At 41.2% G+C, this 26,849-nt stretch overlaps 1 protein-coding gene across 1 annotated transcript in view; it reads left to right on the forward strand.

Annotated features, from left to right (window-relative positions):
- Positions 1-25,226, forward strand: part of sv2ca (synaptic vesicle glycoprotein 2Ca) — a 36,215-nt gene extending 10,989 nt beyond the window's left edge. Inside the window, exons 3-13 of the mRNA XM_033620557.2 lie at positions 10,319-10,499; positions 11,587-11,738; positions 18,761-18,894; positions 19,404-19,493; positions 20,526-20,636; positions 20,755-20,843; positions 21,211-21,375; positions 21,471-21,604; positions 22,165-22,371; positions 22,607-22,766; positions 23,231-25,226. Of these exons, the coding sequence (XP_033476448.2) occupies positions 10,319-10,499; positions 11,587-11,738; positions 18,761-18,894; positions 19,404-19,493; positions 20,526-20,636; positions 20,755-20,843; positions 21,211-21,375; positions 21,471-21,604; positions 22,165-22,371; positions 22,607-22,766; positions 23,231-23,414 (1,607 nt within the window). The 3' untranslated portion in view covers positions 23,415-25,226. The remainder of the gene's footprint in view (positions 1-10,318; positions 10,500-11,586; positions 11,739-18,760; positions 18,895-19,403; positions 19,494-20,525; positions 20,637-20,754; positions 20,844-21,210; positions 21,376-21,470; positions 21,605-22,164; positions 22,372-22,606; positions 22,767-23,230) is intronic.
- Positions 25,227-26,849: the final 1,623 nt, after the last annotated feature.

A 26,849-nucleotide genomic window follows, 5' to 3' on the forward strand; every position in this document is an offset into this window, starting at 1 on the left:
GAGTGAGGACAAGTAAGGAGTAAGGAGGAGGTTGGAAAGGATGGATTGGTCAAACAAATATAGGACTTTGACCCAGGAGACCTAGTTTATTTCCCTAACCTGTTCTTATTAACAGTTCCTAAGATACAAATGCTTTGTTACGCCCCTCAGCATCTGACAGCAATGCACAAGGCACCCTTTAGTATTTCTACGTAACGCACAGCTAAAATACATTGTATATAGGTACGTTCTAAGTCCTCCTCTATGGAGTCAGCCATGTTATTTCTACAGTAGCCCAGAACAGACAAACCAAACACTGGTTCTAGATAGGGCCATGAACATTTTTGTGTTCTTCTGCATGCTTGGCACGTGGGAGGAGTTTCAGTCGGTTGCAATCTTAAACCTCACTGCTAGATGCCACTAAATCCCACACTAGACATTTAAAGTAAGTTATTTCAAAATAAGGTCAAGGGTAGAGAATAAATCTGATGACTATTCTGCACATGTGGATTTAAATTAACCAGGGTGCATCAATGCATACAAACACATTCTTCAATTTCTTGTGTGACCTGATTTCTACGAGTATTCTTGTGTTCATGTAAATGTAGCCCACTGACTGGGAGTTGGGAGGACGTGGATGGTGATCCTATGTGTTTCAGAGGAGGCACGTGGCTGTCTATACAGCCAAAGATGTCTGTTACGTTAGCTGTAAAGTAGCCATTGTATCGAAAGAACACACAAATACATAAGATTCTTTTTTTAATGGGAAATTTTAATTCACACTCTAAAAACATTTGAATTACATAGTTTTTGAAAATAGCCATTTGGTGTTTGGTTAGTTCCACCTGAGCTGTACTCCCATCATAGCTGCATTGTGCAGCTCCATTAACCACATAACAGGCGGAGACGGAGGCAAGCTGCACCGACCAAGCTGAGTGTAATGGGATAATGCAGTAACGCAGAGGCCTGACTAGGATGGATGACTAAAATGCTGATTAGATTACAGAATTCAGTTTGGCCCTACCAGTATCCCGATCTCACAGGAATCTTTGATGCTATATGGGAATGAAGGATGGACAGTTGGGGTAGGAGGGGTTGTGAAAGAGTGGACGACGCGGGGAGGAAGGAAAACAAGCCCTGTGAGATGTAATATGTGTGATGAACAGGAAAGAGGAGAGGAGGAGGGACAGCTTTGAAGAGGAGAGATTGCCAAGTTAGAGAGTAATGGGGAGAGAGGTGTGGGTGGATGGAAGCAGAGGGGTGGCAGATTGGTGGTATTCAGTACACCAACAATGTAAGGGAGAGGCTTAGCTATCATCTCAGACACAGCAGACAATGGTAATGCATCACCCTATCATTACTTATTTGTTCTATCTGTCTTTACCCTGCTGCAACTCCGCTCATTTTTCCCTTTGACTCTCTGAACTCTCCTCGCTGTCATTTAACATCCACCTCTCCCTCTCTGCCATCCATACTGTCCCACCCTCCTTCCTCGTTTCTGCTCTACTTTATCTTCTTTTCATCCTTGCTTCCTTGTCTTTTGATATCTTGTACCTTTTTCTGTCTTGGTTCCTCTTTGTGTCCCAGCTTCACTTTCCATCTCCTCTTAAGCTCCGTCTCCACAGTACTTCTTCCTCTTTGTCTCTTTTCCCATTGTTCCTCCCTCTTTCTACCCTTTCTGTACAAACCAGCTGACAGGCTGAGTAGGGCTGCGTGGTCCAGGGGCAGCTGAGCATGGCTAAACTGCGGTAAGATCGCAGCGTCACTGCAGAGATTACACTACTTGAGTAGTGCAGCTCCACATTGTGTGCGAGACTGTGTGTGTGGGGGAGGCAGGGGGCGGGGGGTAGTATGTGATAGGATTGAGTGTGTGTGTGCACGCATATGGACCAAACCTGCTGCCACCAGCAATATCAGCCGCAAGTAAACCATGTCTAACTGCTCGCTCTTATCAGGGGTTCATGGCATCACTATATTTCATGCGAATTATCCACAGTCTTTAAAGTAATGAAGGTTGTATCATTACTGATGCTGAGTGAGTCATTTTAAAGCCTGCACTCTAAGCCCCACAATAGGTTACTTTCATGTAGATTTTATTGAAATCCTGCCCCCATTGATATGACTTAAATATGACAAAAAGCTTCAATCTCTTTTTCTGCGGAGGTGGCAGAAGACGGAGGCATGAATCCGATCAAACTGACACGATTCAGTACAAATGTGATTACACGCTGCTCAGTGTAAAGGAGCTGATGACAGTGGAGCAAAGAGGAAACTAAGGCAAATAAATGAGGGAGAAGCACAGATAGGAAGAGAGAAGCAGGAGTAGAGAGGGGAGAAACGTGGAAGGAAAATGAGAAGTGAGCCTAGGAATTGGAAAGCAATAGGAAAGGATGCAAGCTGAGAGAAAGAGAAATGGAGGAAAGGTTGAGAAGAGGGGCACACAAGGGGGGAGAGGAGATTAAAATAAGATCAAAGTTGAAGAGATTGTGAGAAACAGAAGGTGTAGGAAAGTATCTAACTGGGGGAGGTACCCCGGCGTTGCTGTGGCATGCACCATGCACGCTGTTGTATGATAGTATCATCATTATGAATAAAACAGGACGGGTGTTTTTGCGCAACGCTGAAGCCGTTTGCAGCGCTAAGAGCGAAGAGCATCAAAGCATGAAATCAGAGAAGAGGTCGTGATGCAGCTCAGCACTCCCACGGCTCTCAGGGGGCTCCTCGGGATGTGACAGGACAGAAAACACTGCACCAGGGCCTTCCCCTCTTCCCTCTTATTTTCTCACCCTGTCTTGCAATTACTGAACTCTCCTCCCTCATTACCTGTCTCTCTCTTATGTCACCCCCCCACATCTTTCATCGCTTTTACTCTTCCTTCTGCTGATCACATATTTCAGCATCTCATGTTTGTGCTTGCTCCTGTATAGATTTTCATTTTTAATCTTCCCTCCTTCATCGTGTTCCCCAGTGGCTAGTTTAGCTACACCAAAAGAGATTATATGTAATTGTGACATTTTAATCTGTCAATTAGATTTACTCTTTGCTCCTGTGTGTGTGTGTGTGTTTTCTGTGTATTACTGTGGCAGTGTTTTACTCCAGATCTTATTCCTTTTGTGATTTTGCTGAATATTAACCGTTCCTGGAGATGTGTTTTGACATCTCAACGGACTGTCATGGGGCAAAACCTTTTGCTTCTGCCTGAGAGGTCTCCTGACACACTGTCATTTTCTGATGGTGCTCAGAGTCTATACGGGTCATCAAGTCCAAATTCAGCTGTATTTCACACTGTTACGGGGAAACGTCTGTACCAGTTGGCATTCAGTCAAGGACCGGTGCTTCTAATGTGTCTTATCTGTGCTTCAGGAAGTGAGCCTTTACATTTCACCCTTCTTCAGTTCAAATTTTTGGTCTGGGAATAAAGCTGAACTGAGCTCTTGTCTATTGATTGTATCCTTCCTCTGGCCTGAGAATGGACCTACATTTATAGCCTACTAAATCAATGACATGGCAGCACTGGGCGTTAGCTCTGAGGGAAGCATTTCATTAATTAGAATACTCTGGTTGAAGCTCCTGTTATCCAACCTTATTATTTCCAATGTGTTTGGTACTGACTGATCGACTGTAGCCTGAGCATCAGTCTAATGAAATGTTGACACATTTCATGGGTGACACTGTTAAACTGAAGTGGATTATTGAACACAATTAGCTTATGGTGACCATTTACTGGAAACACAGAGGAAATAACGCCAGACGCACACTCTTTACAGCAATGTTGATTTATATTGAAAATATTTTGAGAAAAATGCCATTACATAACTGCACCCTAGCAAATAGTCATTTCATCCTTATTTTTATACATAAAAATACATATCTGTCACTGGATAACCTTTAAAACATTGCATTATGTGAGCTGAATTCATGGGCAGACCCTTAATTTCTCAACCAAAACCTCACTTTAAAAAGCACAGCAGTTAAAGTCTGACCTCAGGGTTGTCATATTCCTTATTCCTCTGTTACCTTTAAAATCATAAAATCCCATACAGGCTTCAAAATGTTAATGTATACCTATAAAGTATAAGTGCTGCCTGGGGCACCAACATGTAACTCAGACTGTGTCCAAAACAATGTCAGTAAAATTAATGCTGTGTTACCTACATGCAGTAAGAAAATACTCGTCACTTTCTTTTAATTTTCTGCACAACAGATATTGAGGAGATCGACAAAGGTATGAAAGGAAAAATATTTTTAAAATCCAATGAGGAGATGCACGCGAGGAACCATTTCTTAGTTTTCGGTGAAATATAAAATTCTTCTAAAAATTTCGACATTTTGTACAAGACATCACTTAGTGGGTTGTGCTAAAATGCACCAGGGGCATCATGCCAAAACATGCAATTTTGTTTCCCGAGACTGTTTTGCCTAGTCCCGCCCTACCACCCTGATTAACTTATGCTACTGTGCTGTGATTGAATAGTACTCATCATGCTGGACATGTCAAGGTGGAACGTGGTTAGGGTTAAGGTTAGTTCTGGCCAATCTCATCACAGTAGGATGGGTCAGGAACACACAAAAAATATGTCGACATATTGCCATCCCAATGGTCACAGTTTTAAACACATCCTTAACATTATGAAACAGTTACACTATAAAACTTGGTGGTTAACTTTAGGCAACAAAACTTGGTGGTTACCTTTAGAAAAAACGTCATGGTTTGGCTTTAAATAAGTGCTTTTGTTGCAGACATTATGTATGTCATGTGACAGACATCCAGTGTTTCACGTCACATATGTCATTAGCGTACTATGCTACACTTACTAGCATACTATGTTGTTACTGAAAGAAGTCAGCACTGACTTTGGGGAACAAACACTGGTCTCCTGAGTGAAAGTCCTGTGTTTGTTTCACCGCTCCTACCACCCACCCTGTAGGGAGTTCTTTGATCTTCACGCAACATCACATGGACTTTACTGCTTTTTAAACTGTGTTGTGGTGTTCACTTGTAAAGATTTTTTTGCGGAGAGGCTGGGTACACCCTGGACAGGTCGCCAGACTATCACAGAGCTGACACACAGAGACAGACAACCATTTAGAGTCCCCAATTTAGAGTCACTAATTAACCTAGCTTGCATGTATTTTGAGTGGGGAAGCTGGAGTACCCGGAGAAAACCCACGTTGACACGGGGAGAACATGTGAACTCCGCACAGAAAGGCTTCCCCACCCTAGGGTTTGAACCCCCCACCCACCACTGTGCCGCCTATTTTAAACAATAATCCAAAACAGAAAAATCCAAAAGGCTTTTTGATGCAGAAACCAGGGTAATGCTAACCTCCACGTCAGCCTACAGAAAAATGTCATCCCTGGAGTAATCTAAAGGCTGCATGCACTGTCAACCTATATGGATGATTTTTTAGGTCTGTGTAAAAAAATGTCAGTACAGTACTATGATTATTGAAAAGACTTAGAAATTCTATTATGTTTCTATAAGAAAAAGGATACAGCTCATACTCTAAAACTGCTATTAGTGCATTGACTCACAGCAAATCCTAACTACTTGCTCCAATTAACATTCAGATGGAATAAGTTTGTGAAGAATGTCTCATCAGTGTCTCAGTGCGTCTGTCTCGTCAGTGTGACCGTTCCTGTGAAGGGCTTTTCAAACTAAGAGTTTGCTGCAGTGTAGTAACTGCTTGGTCCGAGTCCAAAAGCTACAGAAAATGGGACTGTATCACTCTGACATCACACTGAAAGTGGAGTGTGACTCATAATCAAATTATCATCGAAAGATTCCTCTTCAGTTGAAATATGTACCATAATTTTCTGGTTAATGCCACACAAACTAGCTTTTTGCCTTTTGGTGATGATAACATTTCTGCTATTTTTGGATTTTATTACCCTACAGTACACTACTCTGCTCTTGGCTGGTGTGGGCACTGCTGACGTCATGCTCAGAGTTATTGTGCAGCAAGTCAGACAGAACGTCAATAAATTCATTATGTAATGGACTGTCCTGTGAAGGATGTACTCGTTAGTCAACAGTTTTATTGCTCCTTTGTAAGGGCATTAAATTAACAGAAATCAGAGGTTCTTTCTTGTCTGTTTTCGTGCCAGTATCTCTAAAAAAACTCAAAACCAAAAACAAAACATTTATTGTTTGTATGGAAAGTTGAAACTAAATGAAAGGGCTTCTGGATGTTTGGATGCATGACAATTAAATGGGTGGCCAGTGGGTGTTTGCCTGTGCACTGTCGAATATCTAGCCTCTCCTTAATGAAGCAAAACTGAACTGTGCATAGACTGAAGACTTACGTTAAATTTAGAGTTGAATTTATGGCACCTTCGGGCGAGTATCTAGACGGCTGCCAAATGTGACAGATAGCTGGGTTTTGACCCCTGAAGTGAGAGAGTCAAACAGATATCTGCTCACAGCAGAGGAGAAGAGACCTGACTGCAGACAATACAGACAGGAAATGCATCTTGCTATTAAGATTATTGCAATGGGATGAAAAGAGTGTCCCTACGGCTGAGTCATATCACTCCAAATATGACTGCAACTTTCACGTTCTTTTCTTTTGTGTGGAATTAGGAACACAAATATCCCACGTTTATGTGTCTGTGTGTGTTTGGAGATGGATGAAGACAACAATACTGTAATATTAGCTGTTAATAAACTACTGAGTATTTTAGCCTGAAACAGAAACCTCAAAAGCGAAATGTCTAAACTGAAACAAATCCAGTTGGACCTGCTCTTTGCAGCAAACACTGTACGTCCACGGAGGTTGCTAACCGCACAGTGCCACACACAGTGTAGAGTGAAGCAGTAATAATAGGCTCCTCTCGCTGGAGCAGAATCATGATGATCAGTGAGAGAAATCGATGCTGTTTTGTTGAGGCATTGATCCCATTTGTGATGAGAGAGATTAAAAGAGAGCAGAGGGCCCCTTTGTAAAGTCACCCCACATTACTGCTCACATTTGTCTCCCCATTGATCAGAGCCTGTTTTCAGTCTTTTACACACTGTATTTACTTATCAACGTTAGAGAGTGTTACTGGGGCCGAGGGTTTTCAAATAGGGTGTCAGGTTCATTGTCATCAGTCAGTGCTCCATTTTTTTAGGATCCAGAGTAGCAGCAATACTAAAGCTTTAATTTGTAAATAGTACCTACAGCAGTCTTTTGTTGTTAGACGTGTAGACCCTTTTAGAGCCGAGTCACAATGACGTCAGTTTGTGAGCTGGAGGCAAACACGACTCGCCACCACAGGGCTATAGGCTACGTGGAAGTCTTAAAATGTCACTTTGTTGTGTTACTGGGAGCCAGAATAGAAGGAGTCATGACTTAAAACATCAATTTTTACCAGCTGCCACTGCCTGTCAACAAAAACAAAGACAACTATGGTTAAATGCAATAAGACAAAAGGATGGACGGAGGCGATCATCAAAAATGCTCACATGTGCGCACACACTTCATATCAGGTTAGGGAAAAAGTATTGGCAAAAAGTATTTCCTGTTGTAGGGATGAATAACATTATGTGTATTAAGGGTTATAATGTCCATCTAATCAGAAATTGGGGAGGTATTAAGAGGAATATTGGATTTCTCTTTAACGCTAACTTTTTAGCTTGCATTAGCTTTGAGGAAACCATTCAAGAGTCGTCCTCCTTTGTAAGACTGGCATAGTTATCAACCACGAAGCTTCCTGTGACATCATCCATCCACTGAGTGAGAGCATACGGGTCGGCCAGTCCGGTCCCGTTGGTCAGTGTTTACTTTTTCAAGTAACATTCATGGTGCCAGAAAGTTAGTGACCTGACATGATGCGCTCATAAATTCAGTCTGACGCCCTACACTAAAATGAGAGCCCTGTTGGTCGAAGAAACAGAGTTTTATATTTCTATATAAATTAAAGAATGGTTAGGTTAATCACACATTCACTCTGCTTGGTTCTCTGCTGAGTACCCAGAGTGCACTCTGCCACTCCGAGAGTGCAGTGCTCTGGATAACCAAACGATACATTCAGACAGTGCTCCTAATTTAAAAATGGCCCAGTTTGTGCCAGAGTGGGCCCCGCCACTCGGAATGATTATTTCCAAAAACACCACTTGCATCATCTTTCTCCACTGTGTAAAACAAGCCAACAGAACTTGCCAGCTAGCACCAGCCAATGTCTGTGGAGAATTGTTTTGCCTCCAGCTAAGCCCCGCCCACCAAAAACGTCATACTGTAACTCGTGTTGTGTATGTTTAGCTTGTGTCTAACAGCCTTTAAAAGTGTCATGATCATCTATATGTTTAACATTCCATATGTCCGGCAGTCATTCAACAACAATTCACTGATTAACAGTCCGCACTAATGAAGCCACAAGCTTAATGTTGCTCCATATTTTAATTTGACACTTTACCATTTGCCAGTGGAGGCACATTTAGAGGACATGAATCCTAAAACACTTCTTGGCTGAGAGTCAGTGTCGGGTGGCTTGGACTACTCAGGGGGAGATATTTTCAAAATGTCATTCTACTTCACTTAAATGAGAGTTGGGTTTTTAGTGAATGGTGATATTAGGAGAGTGAAAAAACACAAATCTGTGAAGGTCATCAGTTCAAACTGTTAGTGAGGAGCAGGAGTGTGTCTTTCTTAGATGGTCTTGCCACTGTGTCTTTGAGCAAAGCCAGATTGTTCTTTGGCTGAAATGCTTTGTTAAAAATAGTAGCTAGAGAGCTTTCTGGAAGAGTCTCTGGCTTGCAAGTCTGGAGCTATATTAATGTTATTAAAGAGGCTGTAATCAATATTTTTTATATTAACAATGGATAACATGACCACTTTCATGTGAAAGATAAGTAACACCTGACTCTGCAGTTCCCCCATCTCTCTACAGTGCTTTATAACATCCCATAGCTCAGTGTTTGAATTCTCAGGCCCGTGACTTTTCTGTTTTGGTTCATTCATGTTGTTTCCAGCCACAGTGGACAGCTGCATCCAGTGAAAAGCTCTAAAAACCAGCTTTACAGTAAATTAGATAATAGCTCACGACAGGCTGTGGTGGGTTGTGATTATATCACAGCTAAGGGGGTTGTCGGGGGTTATCGTGAAGTGAATGGTTACCAATGGTTTTATAAACGACACATTCCAATTTAAACCTTTTTTAGTGACATGTTCATAAAGCATTCAAAAAGCATTGTTTTTACAAAGACATAGCCCCCCTGGCTGACAGTGGAAGGTATGCAGTGTAGCTCATTTTACTATCAATCCGCCTCTCTCCTCACTGCTAGCAGACTAAGCTAATCGGCTGAAAGGAGAGGGCATGGTAGTTCCATAGATGTACCTTCAGTTAATGGCTGTCACAACTCGAATTCAGCAAGGTGATTTTTCCCCCCAGATATATGCATTGCTCAGTCCACTTCTCCATAGTTACGCCAGCACAGAGGTTGAATTTGACCTCAAATGTTGTCATTTTTTGGCAGTTTGTTGCTACATAACCAGTTTGTTCGGCAAACTTTCCCCCTCATATGTTGAGTTTGCCTGTTATCTGTCAGAATTGTCAACTCGTGACACTCCGTTTTTACTTGGTGGAGTTGGCGGATTCAAAGGTCTGGACCCAGGCAAATGGGGAATGATACTGAACTGTGTAAGGAATTGGACGTAATTGCCGTTGTATGTGGAAACCATGGCTAACAGCCAATCAGATTGCTTGATTTGAGCTTTAGAAACTAGCTGGTGACTAACTCCAAATGAATACTAATGGTGCTTTGTATCTGCTGGATTTGTAAATAGGCAACTGTTTGCTAAGTTAAGTTTGCTAAGGTGATATTGTTTTGTTCACAGCTTGTTAATGCTGCCCCCTACTGGTCTGATAAAAAAAAAAAAAACTGTTACTGCAGGTTTAAATTGTGTCCCTAAAGAGCTTTGTGAAGATAATCTCGAAAATTCAGTGTGACAAAAGACTTGTTTGTTGGCTATCAGATAAAAACTTGATGAGGGGACAGGCACTAAAAATCATCTCCTTTAAGTGACCAATGAGATAAACTCCCAAAATGTTGGCGTAGTCTGAGATACCAAAACATGCAACCATTTACATACATATGCAAATGCACAGATGTGAGGCAAGTGCGTAGGTGTTGTTGAGACACATATGGGACACATATGACATGGGAGGTTTGAGCATCAAACGCTTAATTTCCTGCATCCTGGTGAATTTTTATGCACCACTTTATGGTGAAAATGTCTTTAATATTAAAGGGCATCTTCTCAGTACTCTATGCCTATGATGTGAGCTAAGTAATTTTATACTGAGGCATAAAAAACAGAAAAACAATCAGACCCTTCTCTCTCTTTATCTTCGCAGGCAGTATTGTTTACTTGGGGATGATGGTTGGAGCGTTCTTCTGGGGAGGGATGTCTGACAAAGTGGGCCGCAGACAGTGCCTCCTCATTTGCATGTCCACCAACGGCTTCTTCGCCTTCCTTTCGTCTTTTGTCCAGGGATACGGTCTCTTCCTCCTGTGCCGTCTCATCGCAGGCTTCGGGTAAGTCTGATGAAGTGGAGGTCATTCTGGGGCTGACGAAGATGACAAGCCATCAGTTTGATGATCTGTGAAAAGTCAAGTGAAATGGTTAATACTATGGCACCTCGAAATCTCCTTCTTTGGCAACAGGGTGGTCACACCATCTTAACATAACACAGTAAAATCAGAGTCTGTCTCTCCTAATTATTACTCCCTTTGTTGACTTTCATGGAATAATTGATGAAGTTGTTGAAAAAAGATGAACGCAATTTCCTTAAATGATTGCATAAATCCTGTTCTCTCACTTACTGCTCCTCAGACGGTTTATAGTTTCTGACTCCTTTACCATAGAGGGTTTACTACACATTCATATTCCTATCTAAATGTAATTTTCTCTTGTACACGGCTGCAGCGCAGAGCAGTAAAATATATAAACAGCCAATGTCTGAGATAGCCAGTGACATTCTCACTCCATAAAGAAAACTGCAATATACATTCTTGCAATCTTAAAAATAACCAGAGCGTGTTTCAGTGTGTGAAAATGAAAACTCCACCAGAGACAGATCGTGTGTCAGCCTCTTGCTACGCAGAAACAGAGGGTGATTTATTACACCCTCGTCTCTGGCAGTGTAACTGTTCCTTTAAAAGCTAATTCAGTAATTGCATCTGCATCGCTCTCCCCGGAGACCTCCAGAGTAATTGAAAAGGCTGTCCAAACTGCCAATGCGACCTGTGCTCTGTATCATATGGAACTGGCACTGAGGATTTTCTGTATTACTTTTTTTATGCTCAGTCGTGCTCTTTTTTTTGCTTACTTGGTCTCCTTTGATGTCTTAGCAATGAACCTTCGCCTTCTATTTTAATGGAAAACAATCCAAAAAACACTGAATAAAGTCTGTTAGAATCAAACTGCAATTTATTTGGCAGCGTTTGACTTGTTCTTCTTGAACTCAAGGAACAGAAACAGGCCACAAGCTGAGGGATTAATTCAAAACATGTGAAAGTAAATCTGTGCACAAGATGTTAAACACAAGGATTCCCAAAGTTTAGTTCTGCCCTGGTTTTGTCTCACCCCCACTAACTTTCCCATTCTCTCTGACTCCTGCAGGATAGGAGGCGCTGTGCCCATCGTGTTCTCCTTCTTTGCAGAGGTGTTGTCCAGGGAGAAAAGAGGAGAACACCTCAGCTGGTTATGCATGTTCTGGATGATTGGAGAAATCTATGCATCTGCCATGGCCTGGGCCATCATACCACACTATGGTGAGTTTATCGGTTCTAAAATATTGTAATGAGTACACCAAGATGCAACCAGTGCCAAAAACTGTAGTTCCTCTAATGACCATTTGAGGCTGGCTCCAGAAGCGAGTCAATCCCCAAAGACCCCCATGTTAAAATGCCCGACTTTACAAAAGAAATAAAAAATGTTTACAGCCTGGTACAAAAAAACGTTTTGGTCTCTGTAGCTAATTTCAACATTTATGATTCAGTATGATTCAGTTCAAACCAATTCAATTCAGTTCAATTCAGTTCAATTCAATTCAGTTCAGTTTGATTTGATTCAACTCAGTTCAATTTTATTTATAAAGCCCAATATCATAAATCACAATTTGTGAAAAACCCTTCAACAGGGAAAAAAAAAAATAAAAATTATATCACTATGACAACTGTAAGCGGGTTATTTTTTATATAACTCACCTGTTTACATTTTATTAAGTCATAAAGTTGTGCATTTTTAAGGGTGCTGCCCCTGCTCAGATATGGTCATTTTTGGCTGCAAAACAACGTGAAATGCCAAACTTGAGGCCTCGAAACGGCAGTCTACAGCCCAGTGGGTGACGTCATGGTAGCTACATCAATTATTTTATACAGTCTGTGGTGTACTCCTATCTTGCTAAGCTTGGGATTGTGCTTCCTAATAAAAAGAAAAGCTGAGATGTATAGACGTTATATCCAGTGAGGGCTGTAACAGGGTTAAGTTTGGCAGCACTGCTGAGAAGCTTGCCAATGTGACTTTTATGCTAAGCTCCTGACTACAGGTTACAAATCTGTAAGGCTTCCCTGTGGGCCGTGGGTCGAGGTGCTAGTTTTTCCTGCCACGGGAATCAATCACCTAATAGCTCTGAGTGGCTGCAGGCTGTGAGAGGCAGAGGTTAAGAGATTAACATATGCATGGATACCATAGAGCAGGGTGAGGGTGCTGTGGGGGAGAGAACGCTGTGATTTATGACAATACCGCATTAGATATCAGCTGCACTCATCATGGAAAGAAACAAAAAGAGGCGAATGAGCTCCTTCCTTCCTTCCTGTTACTGCACCCCCTCTCCTCCTGTTTTGTACTCACCCCATCTCTCTGTCTAACTCTGTCCTTCCTTTTATTACCTCTCCTCTCTCTCCATTCTCTGTCTCCGCAGAGTGTTCTTCTTGATCAAGCATAATTAGGTTTTTCTCCTTGCTCTAATAGGACAAAGCTACAGCTAGAGGTGATTTATGGCCAGACCATGCTTTAGCCAACCTGTGACGTCAGCGAGAGAGAGACAGTGTGTGTGTGTGTGTGTGTGTGTGTGTGTGTGTTGCTGTAAGTGGCATGGATGATGTTTTACTGGGCTGCAGCCACATACAGGTCTTCTTCAAGGGAAATTGAAGGCAATAACATCTGACATTGTAAGAGGTCATCTGGGCACACACACAGAAAGGCACATGAGAGCACACACACACATGGCATCGCTAATCATTTAAGTTTCCAGTAAAGGACTTCTCAGTTTTCTCACATGTTTCTCATGGAGATACATGCACACACTGCTGTAGATCCGCTCACATGGCTCCACAGAAGCACACTGGTGAAGGACTCTCGCAAAACCCTCTGAAACCAGAACGAGTCTTCACAAGGAAACTCTGCTGTCAGATCTGCTGATATCATATTGAAGGGATGGTAGTGGCCTTACTTTGCTCTTATTCTCTCTGACAGTCACTACCACGCTGCCTCTCTTTCTCTGAGAGCGAACTACGTGTCTTGCATACATACTCCAGCGCTCACCAGTGGTTTTTATGTTTTCCCTAAAGTGCTGCAGTGCCCGCAACCAACAGCACTACGATGTGTGGGCCAAACTGCGGGCCTCCTGCAGAGATACCTTTATGTGTTTGAACGAACACATTAAAGGTATCAGTGATGGGTTATGATACAAATGCCTCAACACTGGTGTTTAAGACACCATTAGAGCTCTCATTTATCTTCTCCACTCGCTGGCTCCTAATGTCTCCCAAAAGCCCCCTGCCTGACTCACAGCTGGGGCCCTGAAGGAGGTCTGCTCGGCACAGATCGTCATCACATTGACAGTAGACTTTGAGGAGTTTGCCTGCTGCCAAGAAAGCCCGCCACAAGAGTAACCTCATTAGATGCTGCTCAGATCCACAGATTAAAGATTAAATACCCCCCCGGGTGGACTTCACATCGTTGTCAATTAATTTTAACTCATCTGCTTGTGCTAAGTGATAGGCATTATATCACTTTGGCTTTTTGTTGAGTAAATCATGATAGCACTCTCAGGTCTGTATAATAAATATATAGCTTGTTCTTGCTTGGCATAAACACTGGAAACAGAAGGAAACTGGCCTGGCCACCTGACAGATGTGTCTGGTCCATAGACTGTAAAAAAATAATGGATGTAGCTACCATAACATCACCCATTGGTTTGTGGACTCCCATTTTGAACCCTTGAGTTTGGTATTTTGACTGTGGAACCAGAAGTGACCGTATTTGGACAGCAGGGTGGAGCTGTGGAGTAGAGAGGGGTGGATCTGACTGAGAAGTCAAGGACACTATCTGCAGACAGCCTGTCACTCAAAGCAGCCCGCCATTAATTATGTGTAACTTTAAGCCTTGATAAAACATAAACAGGTGAGTTATACATAAATTCATCCCCTTACAGTTTTAATAAATGGCAGACCAAAACTGTTTATTTCTGCTGTAAAGCTGGACACTTTAACATGAGGGTCTATGGGGATTGACTCGCTCCTGTAGCAAGCCTCAAGTGGACATTTAAGGAATTGTTTTGGCACTTCTATATTGGCCTAATTTTTCATTGACAATCAAAATTGTGTATTTGATAAGGGGCATCTTTGATATGATGACGGACAACTTGCAAAACCTTCATGCTTTATGCAAACTCCTAGGGGTGGAGGAAAAAAACCATACAGCATAGTATCACAATATTTTTGTGTGTATTGCCACAAAGTGCCAAGTATCAATTTTTAAAATTATTCAAATTATTAATATGACAAATACAATTAAACTGTAGCTAGCCTACTAGAATAATATAATAAATTGCTTTTTCAGTCCACTAGATACATTTAGCTGTGAAAAAATGGCTGAAGTGAAATGAACAGACTGAAAACTTATTAGATAAAACAGATGTTGACAAAGTTTTCCTTTGAGGACATAATTTACTGTTTAAAAAAGGTAACAAATCACAATATATTGCAATAAAATGTATCTCAATACTCAGCATATCACAACATATTCAAATTCGCAATAATATTGAATTGTGACTTAAGTATCGTGATAATATCGTATCGTGGATCCTCTGGTGATTCCCTCCCCTACAAACTACACAATGATGTAGTTGCACACTATGAGCATAAACCTAGCGTAGGAAAGAGGAGTGCGTTGAGGTCAAAATTTAAGTTGAAGTACTACTTTTAAATTATGATAGCAAAAACGGCAACTCTCGTTCTCAGACATATTGATGCCACACCACCACAGCTCATCTCTGCACCCTGTGGTTAGTGTTGCCAATTTGGTAACTTTCTCGCTAATTTAGTGAATTTTCAGACCCTTTACTTCTAACAAAAAAGTGACTAGCGACAAATTTAGCGACTTATTCAGGCCATTGAGGGAAAAGCAAGAAATATATTCAAGTATATTGTAAGTTCTCTCCTGCATCAGTGAACACTTGCCGCACTGTGGGAGTTCAGTTATAGTGAGTTTCTGTAGTTACGTTGGTGGTCTCGCTCACTGGATTGGAAGCGCAAGAAAGCTGTCATCTATCTATCTATCTATCTATCTATCTATCTATCTATCTATCTATCCAGTATCTGCGCCTGTGAGTAGTGTAGCACTGCTGAGTCAGTCATCCATAGACTTAGTCAATTATGTACATAATCCCTGTAATGAGATTTCCAATGGCATTGGTGAAACAGTAACCCTGAGGGGCAGGAAGCCACACTACATTTCTGTAGAAAAGGCAATCACTGCTGAACAACTCTTTCCCCTTCTCTCTCTGTTACTCTGTCTCTTTCTGTCTCTTTCTCTCTCTACTTCTCTCCCTCACCCTGAGTCACTCCAGACGTACGCACACTCAAACACACTCACACACACACACACACACACACACACACACACACACACACACACACACGGAGAAAGACAGGGAAGGAAATAAAGGGACTCAGAAGAAGCGGGGATACACAGAGACGAAGCGTCGTCTACGACAGTCATTACTCCTACTGCCCAACAAAAGACACTGAGAGTGAAAACCACTCATTGTTCATTTCCTTTTGTGTTCTTTGCTTTACATTTACTTTTTTTGTGCTTTCTACTGAGACATTTTCGTCTCTATGATCTCTCCTGGGGTGCATTTTTTACCACTTATGACGGATGCCCACCCCAATTTGAACATAGTTATTTTTAGCTGTAGATGTGTATTGCTTTCAAAGCCGGATTTTAATATGCTGTGAGATTAATTCCAAGCAGCTCTTTTCTGGTATAACCATTAGCGTTAACCCCCTCCCCGCCCCCTGACTCCCCTCCTACGCCTGTTGATGGATAATGGTGCTATTCCCTTTGGAGCGGCATCTCCGTGAAGCACGATCTGTTGAGAAACGTGGGAGGTCACGACTGACACAGCAACCCCTTTCTGTGCTTCCTCCAAAAAATAAATAAATAAATAAATAAAAATTCTAAAAAATGAAGTCAGTGAGTGCACAAATACAGATCTACATAAACAGTACATCGCACATTTGTGATTGCATCCAGGCTGGTATGGTATGACAGTATATGTAAGCTTAAGTTCTTCTCTGAGTCACCAGCACAAGCATTCATTTATGTAACTTAAATTGCAAACAATAAACTCAGTAATTCCATGTTTGGAGGGAATAAATATTCTCCCACACATTTAAAACAATATTTTGAAATGAATGTCATAGTCAGTGCCACCCTTTTGAATTTAGTTACAAAATTTAAAGCTGTTTCTGTTTATGTAACTTGACAACAACAGATTAAATTCAAGTCTTCCATTATGTTTAACATTAAGGAGTCTTTATGTATATTCCTCTCTCCTTTCTCCACAATTATTTCGTGAAAATGTGTAAAAATAGTGCCCTTTCGTATAGGGAAAAGGATTATTTTTGATGTATAATTCTGTATGTATCTTCATGTGTTTACTTGTGTATACGTGTGGGTGGCATCATGGCATCATGTTAGTCGTGTCACTGTCATCTGTATGGTAATTCATGTGATTAATTTCTGTGCCTTTTCTCTGTCAATGCAATGTGCGTATGTGTGCATCTCCCCCTTTGTGAAAGTGCATAACTCTCTGCATGTGTGTGTGTAAATGCGTGTGCATGTGTGTGTATGTGTGTGCGTGTTACAATGATTAATGAGTCTGGGAGAGTGCCTGTGGGCTGAGATCAGGTGCAACAAGATTTAACTTAGCAGAAAACACTCAATTCCTTTCCTACACATTCAATTAACCCGTCCCCGTGCACTTCTCTACAGCTCCCTCTGCAGAGCCATTCATCTCTGAGCTTACACATCACTCTGCTCCAGCCGCGGAGTGCCTCTCGTTTAAAAAGCCATCTTTTATTTGCAGCTCCTTTGTGCTCACAGTACAAGCTCCACACATAACATTCAGAATCAGCCTCTCGGATCAAGTGGCCCAGCCCCCCCTCTGATAAGGATATACAGTAGTTTCTACTCTCTACACCTAATATTATTTAGTCACTACTTCCTCAAAGCATCATTTGGAGACTTATTAAGTAATTATATTTGCTTTTATGATGCCCCTGTGAGCTGAAGATTGGTTAAATAGCCACCTGCTGGCTTCAAATGGTGCTCTGAGCATTAGTGTATAATTCATCAATTAGACACTTTGTGAATTGCACACTAGTCCAGGAACCAAACAGTTATGACCAGAGAGTTTAACTTTAGTGGTTTTCTTTGCTGAAAAATATATATTTTTTCAGGATCAGTTGAATGTTTTACATGATAGTAAGGCACCAATATATACTGTATCTTTATCAGCAAAATACAGTGAATGCTATTGTAGATATGGACCAAGTAAATGTAAATTAAATGGGAGTATTAGCCTGAATATTATCTTAATAATAAATAATACAAACAGTATTGTCATATGTTACAGTTAATATCAATTAGGAGTATTTTGGAGCTTAAAAAAGTCTGCAGGCACTTTGATTTGTGAGCTTTCAGATTGACATGAGTGCTTTAAAGCTGCCAAATACTTGTAAGAATCATGCCTGTTAACATGCCTTCAGTGATCATAACACAATGTGACTGCCGAGACACATTAGCGTTCACACCTGTATCTCCAGCCGATCACTTGTGTTCTGATTTCGCTACTGCCTGTCACTTACGCTAAAGGGTCAACTGACACTGCACAGTTATTGCATCCACACTCTGGCAGGATTATTGCTTGTCACGTTAGTGGTGTGTCTGTTCCAACACGTCTGGCAAAACGACAAATGGTCAGATAACAATTTTGTCCATCTTGTCATGTCGTCTTGTCAAGTTACAGAGCTGTGCCACCAAAACAACCAACATGTCCTGCACTGATGATGTATTTTCTTGTGGCGTGCTTGTCGGGGACACATCATTAGTGTTAATACTAAAAAAGATATGTGGTTAAATGTCACCCAGACAAGCTCGGCCAGTGGCTTGATCAAATTGCAATGCGTTTTGGTGATAGTTTAGACTTGTATTTAGTGCTGTCACCCAAGACGCAATAATACCAGGTATAAACAGGCTCAATATGCCAAACATGCATCAACAAAAAGACACTATTCAATAGGAATCAGTTAGGCATATACATCAAAAGCAATACATTGTCATCTAACATAGTGTTATCCATGAATGCAGCAGTGTTTGTAATGGTGGTTTCTTAAAAGAAAATGTAATTGAAGCACTTCTCTTATTTTGATCATGTATTCACTTCTTATTCTGCCATGTCTCCAATGTGACTGTCACTGGTGTTGTATGCCTCTGTTCACAGGTTGGAGTTTCAGTATGGGCTCAGCATACCAGTTTCACAGCTGGAGGGTGTTTGTGGTTGTCTGTGCCCTGCCCTGTGTGTGTGCTGTGGTGGCACTTACCTTCATGCCTGAGAGTCCCAGGTTCTACCTTGAGGTAACAGTATTTTCCTTATCTATTGCGACATAGATTTTAACACTGAAATAATTCTGATCATTTATAAATCTGCTGCAGCAGTTGTATCTTCAAGAATTCTGCGTCACAGTGCTGTGTCATTGTCACCAACTGTCCGTGCTTATCAGTTTTTACAGTCAGCATCTCTGGAAAAATACGTCAGAGTACTTGGACGTTTCCCATCAGATGTTTAATCAGATCAAAGAGTGTCAGTCCTCCAGGACTCTTGGATAAGGCCTTGAATGTATTTGCAAAATAGAAGCCTGGAGATCCATGACAGTGGCTTTGCTGCTGGATAATTACCCTTTGAAGTAAAATGAGTCACCGTTGTCGTGACTTTCATCATTCCGGCCCATCTTGGAAAAATCAAAAGAATATTATGTAGCCTACAGAACATTCAATCAAATGGACGTGTTGCTGTCCCTGAGTATAAGAAATCTGTGCTGATCCAGTGAAATTTTCTCTCTGTCTTTCACGCTCCCTCCTGTCAGGTGGGGAAGCATGATGAAGCCTGGATGATCCTCAAACAGATCCATGACACCAACATGAGAGCGCGTGGGCAACCGGAGAAAGTCTTCACTGTGAGTGTTTGTTTCTGCTGCGCGCTGTCTTGGCTGGGTTTCCTGACGCTTTAAAGAAGCAAAGAGGCTTATATTTTGCCACCGCTGGGACAGGTTTTAATGCTTTGACTGTGCGGGATCACATCTGAATTATGAAGGTTCTGAAAGCTGTTTTGTGTCGTTCAGGCTTACGGCTTCGTGAGCTGCGGATTGGGAAAGCCTCTTAGTCGACACATTTCTTGAATTGATCATTTACTGTAGTACACAATGTTTACATAGATATTTACTACAATTATCATGTGCTTTCAGTCTTGAAGTTAAAGATGATACAAGTAACACAAATAAGATCCATGATATGAAATGAATGTTGAATGCAGCACAGATGCACCAGTGGCATCTCCAGTAATTTTTCATAGTGGTGGCCAGATTGGGTGACTGAAGATCTTGGGGTGGAACACCAAAATCAAAAGCCATGACTGTATTTCAGGAATTTGATTATGCTGTTCAAGTGTGTAGGCTAGCTGAAAACTAGATCAGTATGGACAGTTACGGAATCACATACTGATACACTTTGATTTCCTTTTTATTATTACCAGTTATCTGTTGTGCATAGACAAATACCACTACAGTTAACATTCTGAGTTTCACAACAATCGTTATGTACCTATACATGTACCTTTTTCCAATTGCTTTTTTTTTCTCCTTACATTGGTTGTAAGAAGCAAAACATTTACTGAGAACAAGCCTTTTTAGTTTAGGGGACACTCGTGGGCACCCATAGAACCCATTTTCATTCAGATATCTTGAGGTGAGAGTTTAAAGGACCCCTTTGAAGATGACCATGGTGAGTTGTTTTCTTGCCAAAACTCTGGAGTGTTATTTAGCCTCCTTTCTGATAAGCAATGCCCATCTATCGTGACCTATGGTTGCCTTGGGTTTCTAGTTTCCCAGCACACTGCTACTTTTGCGGTAGCTTAAAAAAAAGGGCACCACAGCCTCTTAAAGCCATGGCCACCTCTTGCACTTATTTTCTGTCTTGATTACTCTTCCCAGGTAAACAGGATCAAGATCCCCAAACAGCTGGATGAATTGGTGGAAATGAATACAGAGTATGGCAACCCAGTTTCCAAGTTCTTCTTTAGGATAAAGGCTGAAATACATGGGGTAAATATTTGTCTTTTAATTTGATTGCCTTTCTTATTAATCATTTCTGTCCACTGCCTCTGCCCTTAGTTTGTCTGCTGATCACATGAAGTGTAATGCATCTCTTTCCTCCCTTTAGATCTATGTGAATCTCATGAAGTCCTTCAACTACCCCATGCGAGAGAACATGATGCGACTAGCCATAGTGTGGTTCACGCTGTCATTCGGGTGAGCTTCCTCCTGATGTCACAGAAAAATCAGACAAGGCTAATTGCTGTGGCCAGATAATAACACTGGGCAGTGTGGCTTGCGGCTGCACTGCATTTCTGTCATTTTGATCTCTGTGCTGTGCAGAAGTTGCGAGCTCTCGAAATCAGTCACAGTCTGTGGATCAATACTGGTCCATTGGCGTCTCAGGGGGAGTGAAAGCAGCCAAAGATTAAAAAAAAAAAAAAAAACACACTGAAAACACTCTAAAGTCAATGTCTTCTGGTTTTCTACTGTGTCCTGTTGTATCTTTCCATGTTTTTGTCAGATCTCAGTCTAAAATCAACAACAAATTAATTCTGATATCACTGTATCCTTCTGGTTGCAGGTATTATGGTCTGTCAGTCTGGTTCCCCGATGTCATCAAACACCTTCAGGCAGATGAATATGCCTCCAAAGTGAAGCTACACAACAACGAACGCATTGAAGACTTCACCTTCAACTTCACCCTGGAGAACCAGATACACAAAAATGGCCTCTTCATCAACGACAGGTAAGAGAAGTCGACTCACCAGCAGGCTTAATGGATGGCTGCACCATTATACTGTGATACAGTACTAAAAACAAAATGTAACTGTGCCTCTTCAGATTCATCAATATGAAACTGAAGTCCGTCACCTTCATCGACTGTACCTTTCGTAACTGCTACTTTGACGATGTGACATCGGTGGGCTCCTTCTTCCGTAACTGTACTTTCATTGATGATTTCTTCTTCAACACAGGTGAGATATAAGGACTGAACATTTATATAGCTTTAATTTGAAGGAGTTTTTGATTGTGAGGAACAAAACATTTACTGGAAACAAATCTCGTGGGTACCCATAGAACCCATGAAGTGAGAGTTCAAGGGACTCCTTTGAAAATGCCAGTGCCAGTTGTTCCCTAACTAAAATTTGCTCTAGGGAGCAATTACTTGGTCCCTTTACAACAAGATATCCATACATGGTTGGTACCAATGGATGCCTTATGTTGTCTACTATCACTAGCTACCACTACCTCCATGCTACCTTAAAAAATGACTATGTCACAGTCTATGTTGTAAAAACAGTAAAGTCAGCCTCCACTTATTTTTGCCAGCAGGGGCCAGTGGGGGACCTGCAATTGTATCAGCGGGGCCATGGCTCCCCCTGGCTTCCTTTTGGGAGGGCCACTGTTTTTAAACTCTTACTTTGACCTGAATACACAGCCAGAGTGGCATGTTTTGTCATTTTTGATTTTACTGCGATGTGATTGGCTCTCTTTTATTATTACCATTTCTTTCTTGTTTGTATTCTTTGGGCAGACATCGATGACTCCAAGTTGATAGATGGCACAGAGGTGGTCAACAGCATGTTCACTCACAACAAGACAGGGTGCCAGATGACGTTTGACGATGACTACAGTGCCTACTGGGTTTACTTCATCAACTTCTTGGGGACTCTGGCTGTTCTGCCCGGCAACATCGTGTCCGCCCTTCTCATGGACAAAATCGGGCGTCTGTCCATGTTAGGTAAGAATGGAGGATGTGAGTGATGTCCATGTTTGTGTGTGCACTTGAGTAATTGGCTTTCACGTTGACTGTACGGGATGCAGGAATGACTCATGGTATGGATGTGGCATCCATCATCGAGTGTGAGAGGCAATTTCGATTAGGCCCTATAATTTACTTGAAGACTACTCACATGTCTTTAGTACTAACTCTTGCTTTCTCACTCATGCTCTGTGTGTGTTTGTACGTCCATCAGGTGGCTCCATGGTCCTTTCAGGCATAAGCTGTTTCTTCTTGTGGTTCGGCACCAGTGAGTCCATGATGATTTTCATGTTGTGCCTTTACAACGGTCTGAGCATCTCTGCCTGGAACTCCCTGGATGTGGTCACGACTGAGTCATTTCCTACTGTCAGGAGGTGAGAGCACAAACAATGGATGAGTGCATAATGGCTGACATTGTTACCAGCCGTGACAGCAGGGCTGTTATTGTTTTCACCTTGTGTGTGTGTGTGTGTCATTAAAGCTACTTTACAGTGCTTTGCCAGGTGTTTATATGCCTGTGTATCCATCTGTCTGTGGACAGATTTTGTGAGTGCAAGATTCAGTCATGAAACTTTACAGGAGCTTAGTTCAGATTAAAAAAATAGGCCGAGTTTTTGGATGGGTGTGGTCTTAGCAAGGGTGCTGACCCCTGCCCTACATTTGTTTTAAGTTGTGGATGGCTGTATCGTGGTTGGTGTTATCCCAACACAAAATGATCTCTAGTTTAGACTTTTTTATGGATTTACATTAAAAAGACAGTCACACACATAGAAACACACGCAGTTCTCTCTCTTCTCTACTTTTAACCTCCTTTTGTCCCTGACTTCTCTCCCCCCAGAGGAACAGGCTTTGGGTTCTGCAATGCTCTGTGTAAGATGGCTGCAGTCTTGGGGAACCTGATCTTTGGTTCGCTCGTCGGCATCACAAAGGCCATCCCCATCCTCATGGCCTCGTCTGTGCTCGTCGGGGGAGGCCTGGTTGCACTCCGTTTGCCCGACACCAGGGCGAATGTCCTCATGTAACACCAGCCTGGCATTCATCAGCTGGGATAAAACCTGGATAAATCCTGGGTGAATCCGAGAGGAAGCCTGGGAAGTGTTGAGCAAGGAGTGCAAACGGCTTGGTTCAAACATATCTTAACACTTTCAATCACATTTTGCTAACATACCTTAGATAAAGCTGGATAGCAACCTACACATGGTGTGTTTTACTTTCATCACACAGATCCAAATCAATAGATTCCTCGTTAGTCAACAGCTCAGCCTTTTTGTGAATGTATTGTCTGGAGATTTCACATGACAGAGCTGAGAGTTTGCATTGGTTTTGGTACTGAGACTTTGGTAGAGTTTTGTTCAGTGACTGGTCGCCCCCTCCAGCTGCAGTCATAACCTTGTGTAGAGTCACTGCATGGTTAAAAAACAAGGCTTTTAATATTGATACAGTCTTATTAAGACGAGCCAGATGGGGAGAAAAGTGAAAAACAAGCTGTAATGAGCACAGCCAACCTTCTGTGTGACAACGCAGGGAATAGATGATCAGACAGAGCGGACACACAACACAGCTGTATGACAGCTGGCTTGCCCACAAGACTCATGTACACAGGCCATGTTGTAGACAGCATGCAGAAAGCGTACACAAACACATAAAAAGCCACACATAGATACACTTCATGTGCAAACACATGTCCTAAAATAGACACTTTCTACATTTGCACCATACTGAACACACAATGCTGTTATTTGCTCAACATGACATTTGCTCAGACATCTGCAACCTTTTCAAAATAGATAACTCATGTATGACGCCAAGCCCTTTGTATTACCTACCCAACCAAGAATCAAAAAGGCCATATTGAAACACTGTACCAATAACTGTATGGTATGTTGAATCTGAGGCTGCTAATCTGAGTTTCTGCTTATGCTTTGTGTTATTGTCAAAGTTGGAATGATGGATTATTCGTGTCATCCAAATGTTGTTAAATCAGGTCCCCATCCACGTGTTGTGTTATTGTACAAAGGATCTCCGATGAGTTCTCCTTCTGATTTAGCTTTGTGTCGGATCTCGCTCGTGGCAGTGACGTTGATAATGACATGTCATGCTGCTTCCTTTTAAAAATACTGAATGGCCTTTTTTAAATGTGCCTCTCCTTAACTGGAGCAGTCTGCCCATAGTCGTGTGGTGTCCAAAGGTTATAAGGAACAGACTTAAACTGGATAGGAAGTTAAAAGATAAAATAATCATGCTATTTGTGTGTGTGTATGAGTGTGTATATATATATATGGGATATGTGGCCAATACAGTATTTTACTAGGGTGTGAATTCATTTTTGAACTAAACCCTTTTTATTTTTATTCTATTTTATTTTTTAATAAAGCTTTTATTTTGGTGCGATAAGCCTAATCTCCTCTTCCAATATGAATCATATGATCAAATGGTGTGAATACGAAGTAATAATGTACATAACAACCTCTTTATGAGGAATAATTGGTGCCACACATGATGAAAATGTCTCCTACGGAAAAAGTTTTGACCTTTCTTTCTTTTAAAAAAAAAATAATTTTGGAGAAATTCATAACTGAATGATAAATATGAGCTATGTCATTTCTTTGACTTACCATTTTTTTGCTAATATCTAATTTTGCCATAATCCCACACTTGAAATCCAGACCTACCTTGTACAAGTTATTATGTATCTTGTCTTTCAACATTGGAACCTCAACAATCTTCTGCTAAACATAATGATAATAAGACCATGTTACTATTTTCGAAGTGTTAAAATGAACTGATACTGACAATGTATATATATATTTCATATATATATATATATATATATATATATTTCATATATATATATATATATATATATATATACACACAGTTCAATTGCTCTCAGTCCTGTTTCTTTTTGTCTCCGTGGATCGTACAGTCCTCCTGCTTTTCTCTGTATTTGTGGTATCTGTGATTGCAGCGTAGAGGTAGTTTGCCCTTGCACTGCGCTTGGCTCTGTCAAGGCTACTTAGCAGCAACAACAACAACAACATCAACAACAACAATAGGGTTCCAAAGTTGTATTGTACATGTGCATCCATTTCCATGGACCCAACTATTTCAGCTGGAAATATACATCATGAAGTGTGCTGCTATTGCACAACAGATATTTTTTGACATCATAGTTTAAATATTTTTGAAACAAAAGTATAGCATACAGATTCTAAATAAATGCACTGATATAAAAAGAGGTGTCAATCCAATGCTACATCAGTGGCAAGAATAACAGAGGGATTGATCTGTATGTTTCTAGATGAGTTAAAACCTTCATGAGCTGCAGACTGGGAGAAATTATATCACCCGTTATGTTTGAGGTAATTGGGGTGTTGCTTATATGTACTGTATTTTTGTGTGTGCGCGCCCATGTGTGTATAAGAGAGAGTACTGTGTGTGTGTGGGACTGTGTGTGGATGCATGAGTGTAAATAATGTAAATATCAAAGCTGATATTGGTGAACTTCTGGGTTATATGTGTAAAAGCTCCTTGATGGACTCATGTGTCTCCTGCTTTGTCCAAGCGATAGGTCCATCTACCTGTATCTCTGTTGTACATCTCTGTGTGTCCTCGGCTTTAAGCCCCTGTTCACCTGCTACTCTGTGTGTGTGTGTGTGTGTGTGTGTGTGTGTGTGTGTGTGTGCTCAAACTTGCATGTATGTAAGAAAACTTCTGTTCTTTTGTGCTCAACTTTGTGTTCTTACTGTAAATTCTTCTGGCAGAAAATGATGGCAATATTATGATTTTTTTGTTGAGGAAAAATGTGAATGTATCACTCTTGTAAGTTCTGTTGATCCATTTTATGGAGGTAATCAAATTATGTGGAGAATAAAGTCAGTGTATGTTATCGTGAAGGGTCTGCCAGTCATAGGATGACTGAGCTGTATGTTCAGAGGTCTGTAAGAGTGAAAATATGTGAAGAAATATGATGGATAATGTTAGAAACTGGAAAGGCAGGGATTGCAGACTGTGCTGCTTTTGAACATATACATAATAAAAGCTATGTTCTCTAGCAAATGATGCTGGGTTTTTTATTTCACAATGCTTATACAAAACAGCCTGTCAATAAATCCTATATTTATGAGGGTTATAATACTCAGGGGTTTTTTGAACGGTGATATTGAGCTATTGACTCAACTTTGATAATTCTGGAGGCTGTAGTTTGTGCTGCTACTGAATTGTGTAATTGTTCTAATAGTTAGTTTACCTAAGCATAAATAAAGTAGACAAAATACTGGAAACACTTCTTAGTATATAGGTGGTTGAGTGAGTGTGCATGCAAAGAAAGACATGCAGCTGTGTTCCCTGATTGCTCAATTCATAAACTCAAACTAATGCTGCCATCTAGTGGTTGAATTTGGGTACTAAAATTATTTACCATCTAAAAGGAATTCTCTTTTTAAAAACAAGGACAC

This window comes from Epinephelus lanceolatus, chromosome 9 (assembly GCF_041903045.1).
Source record: "Epinephelus lanceolatus isolate andai-2023 chromosome 9, ASM4190304v1, whole genome shotgun sequence".
Taxonomy (NCBI): Eukaryota; Metazoa; Chordata; class Actinopteri; order Perciformes; family Serranidae; genus Epinephelus; species Epinephelus lanceolatus.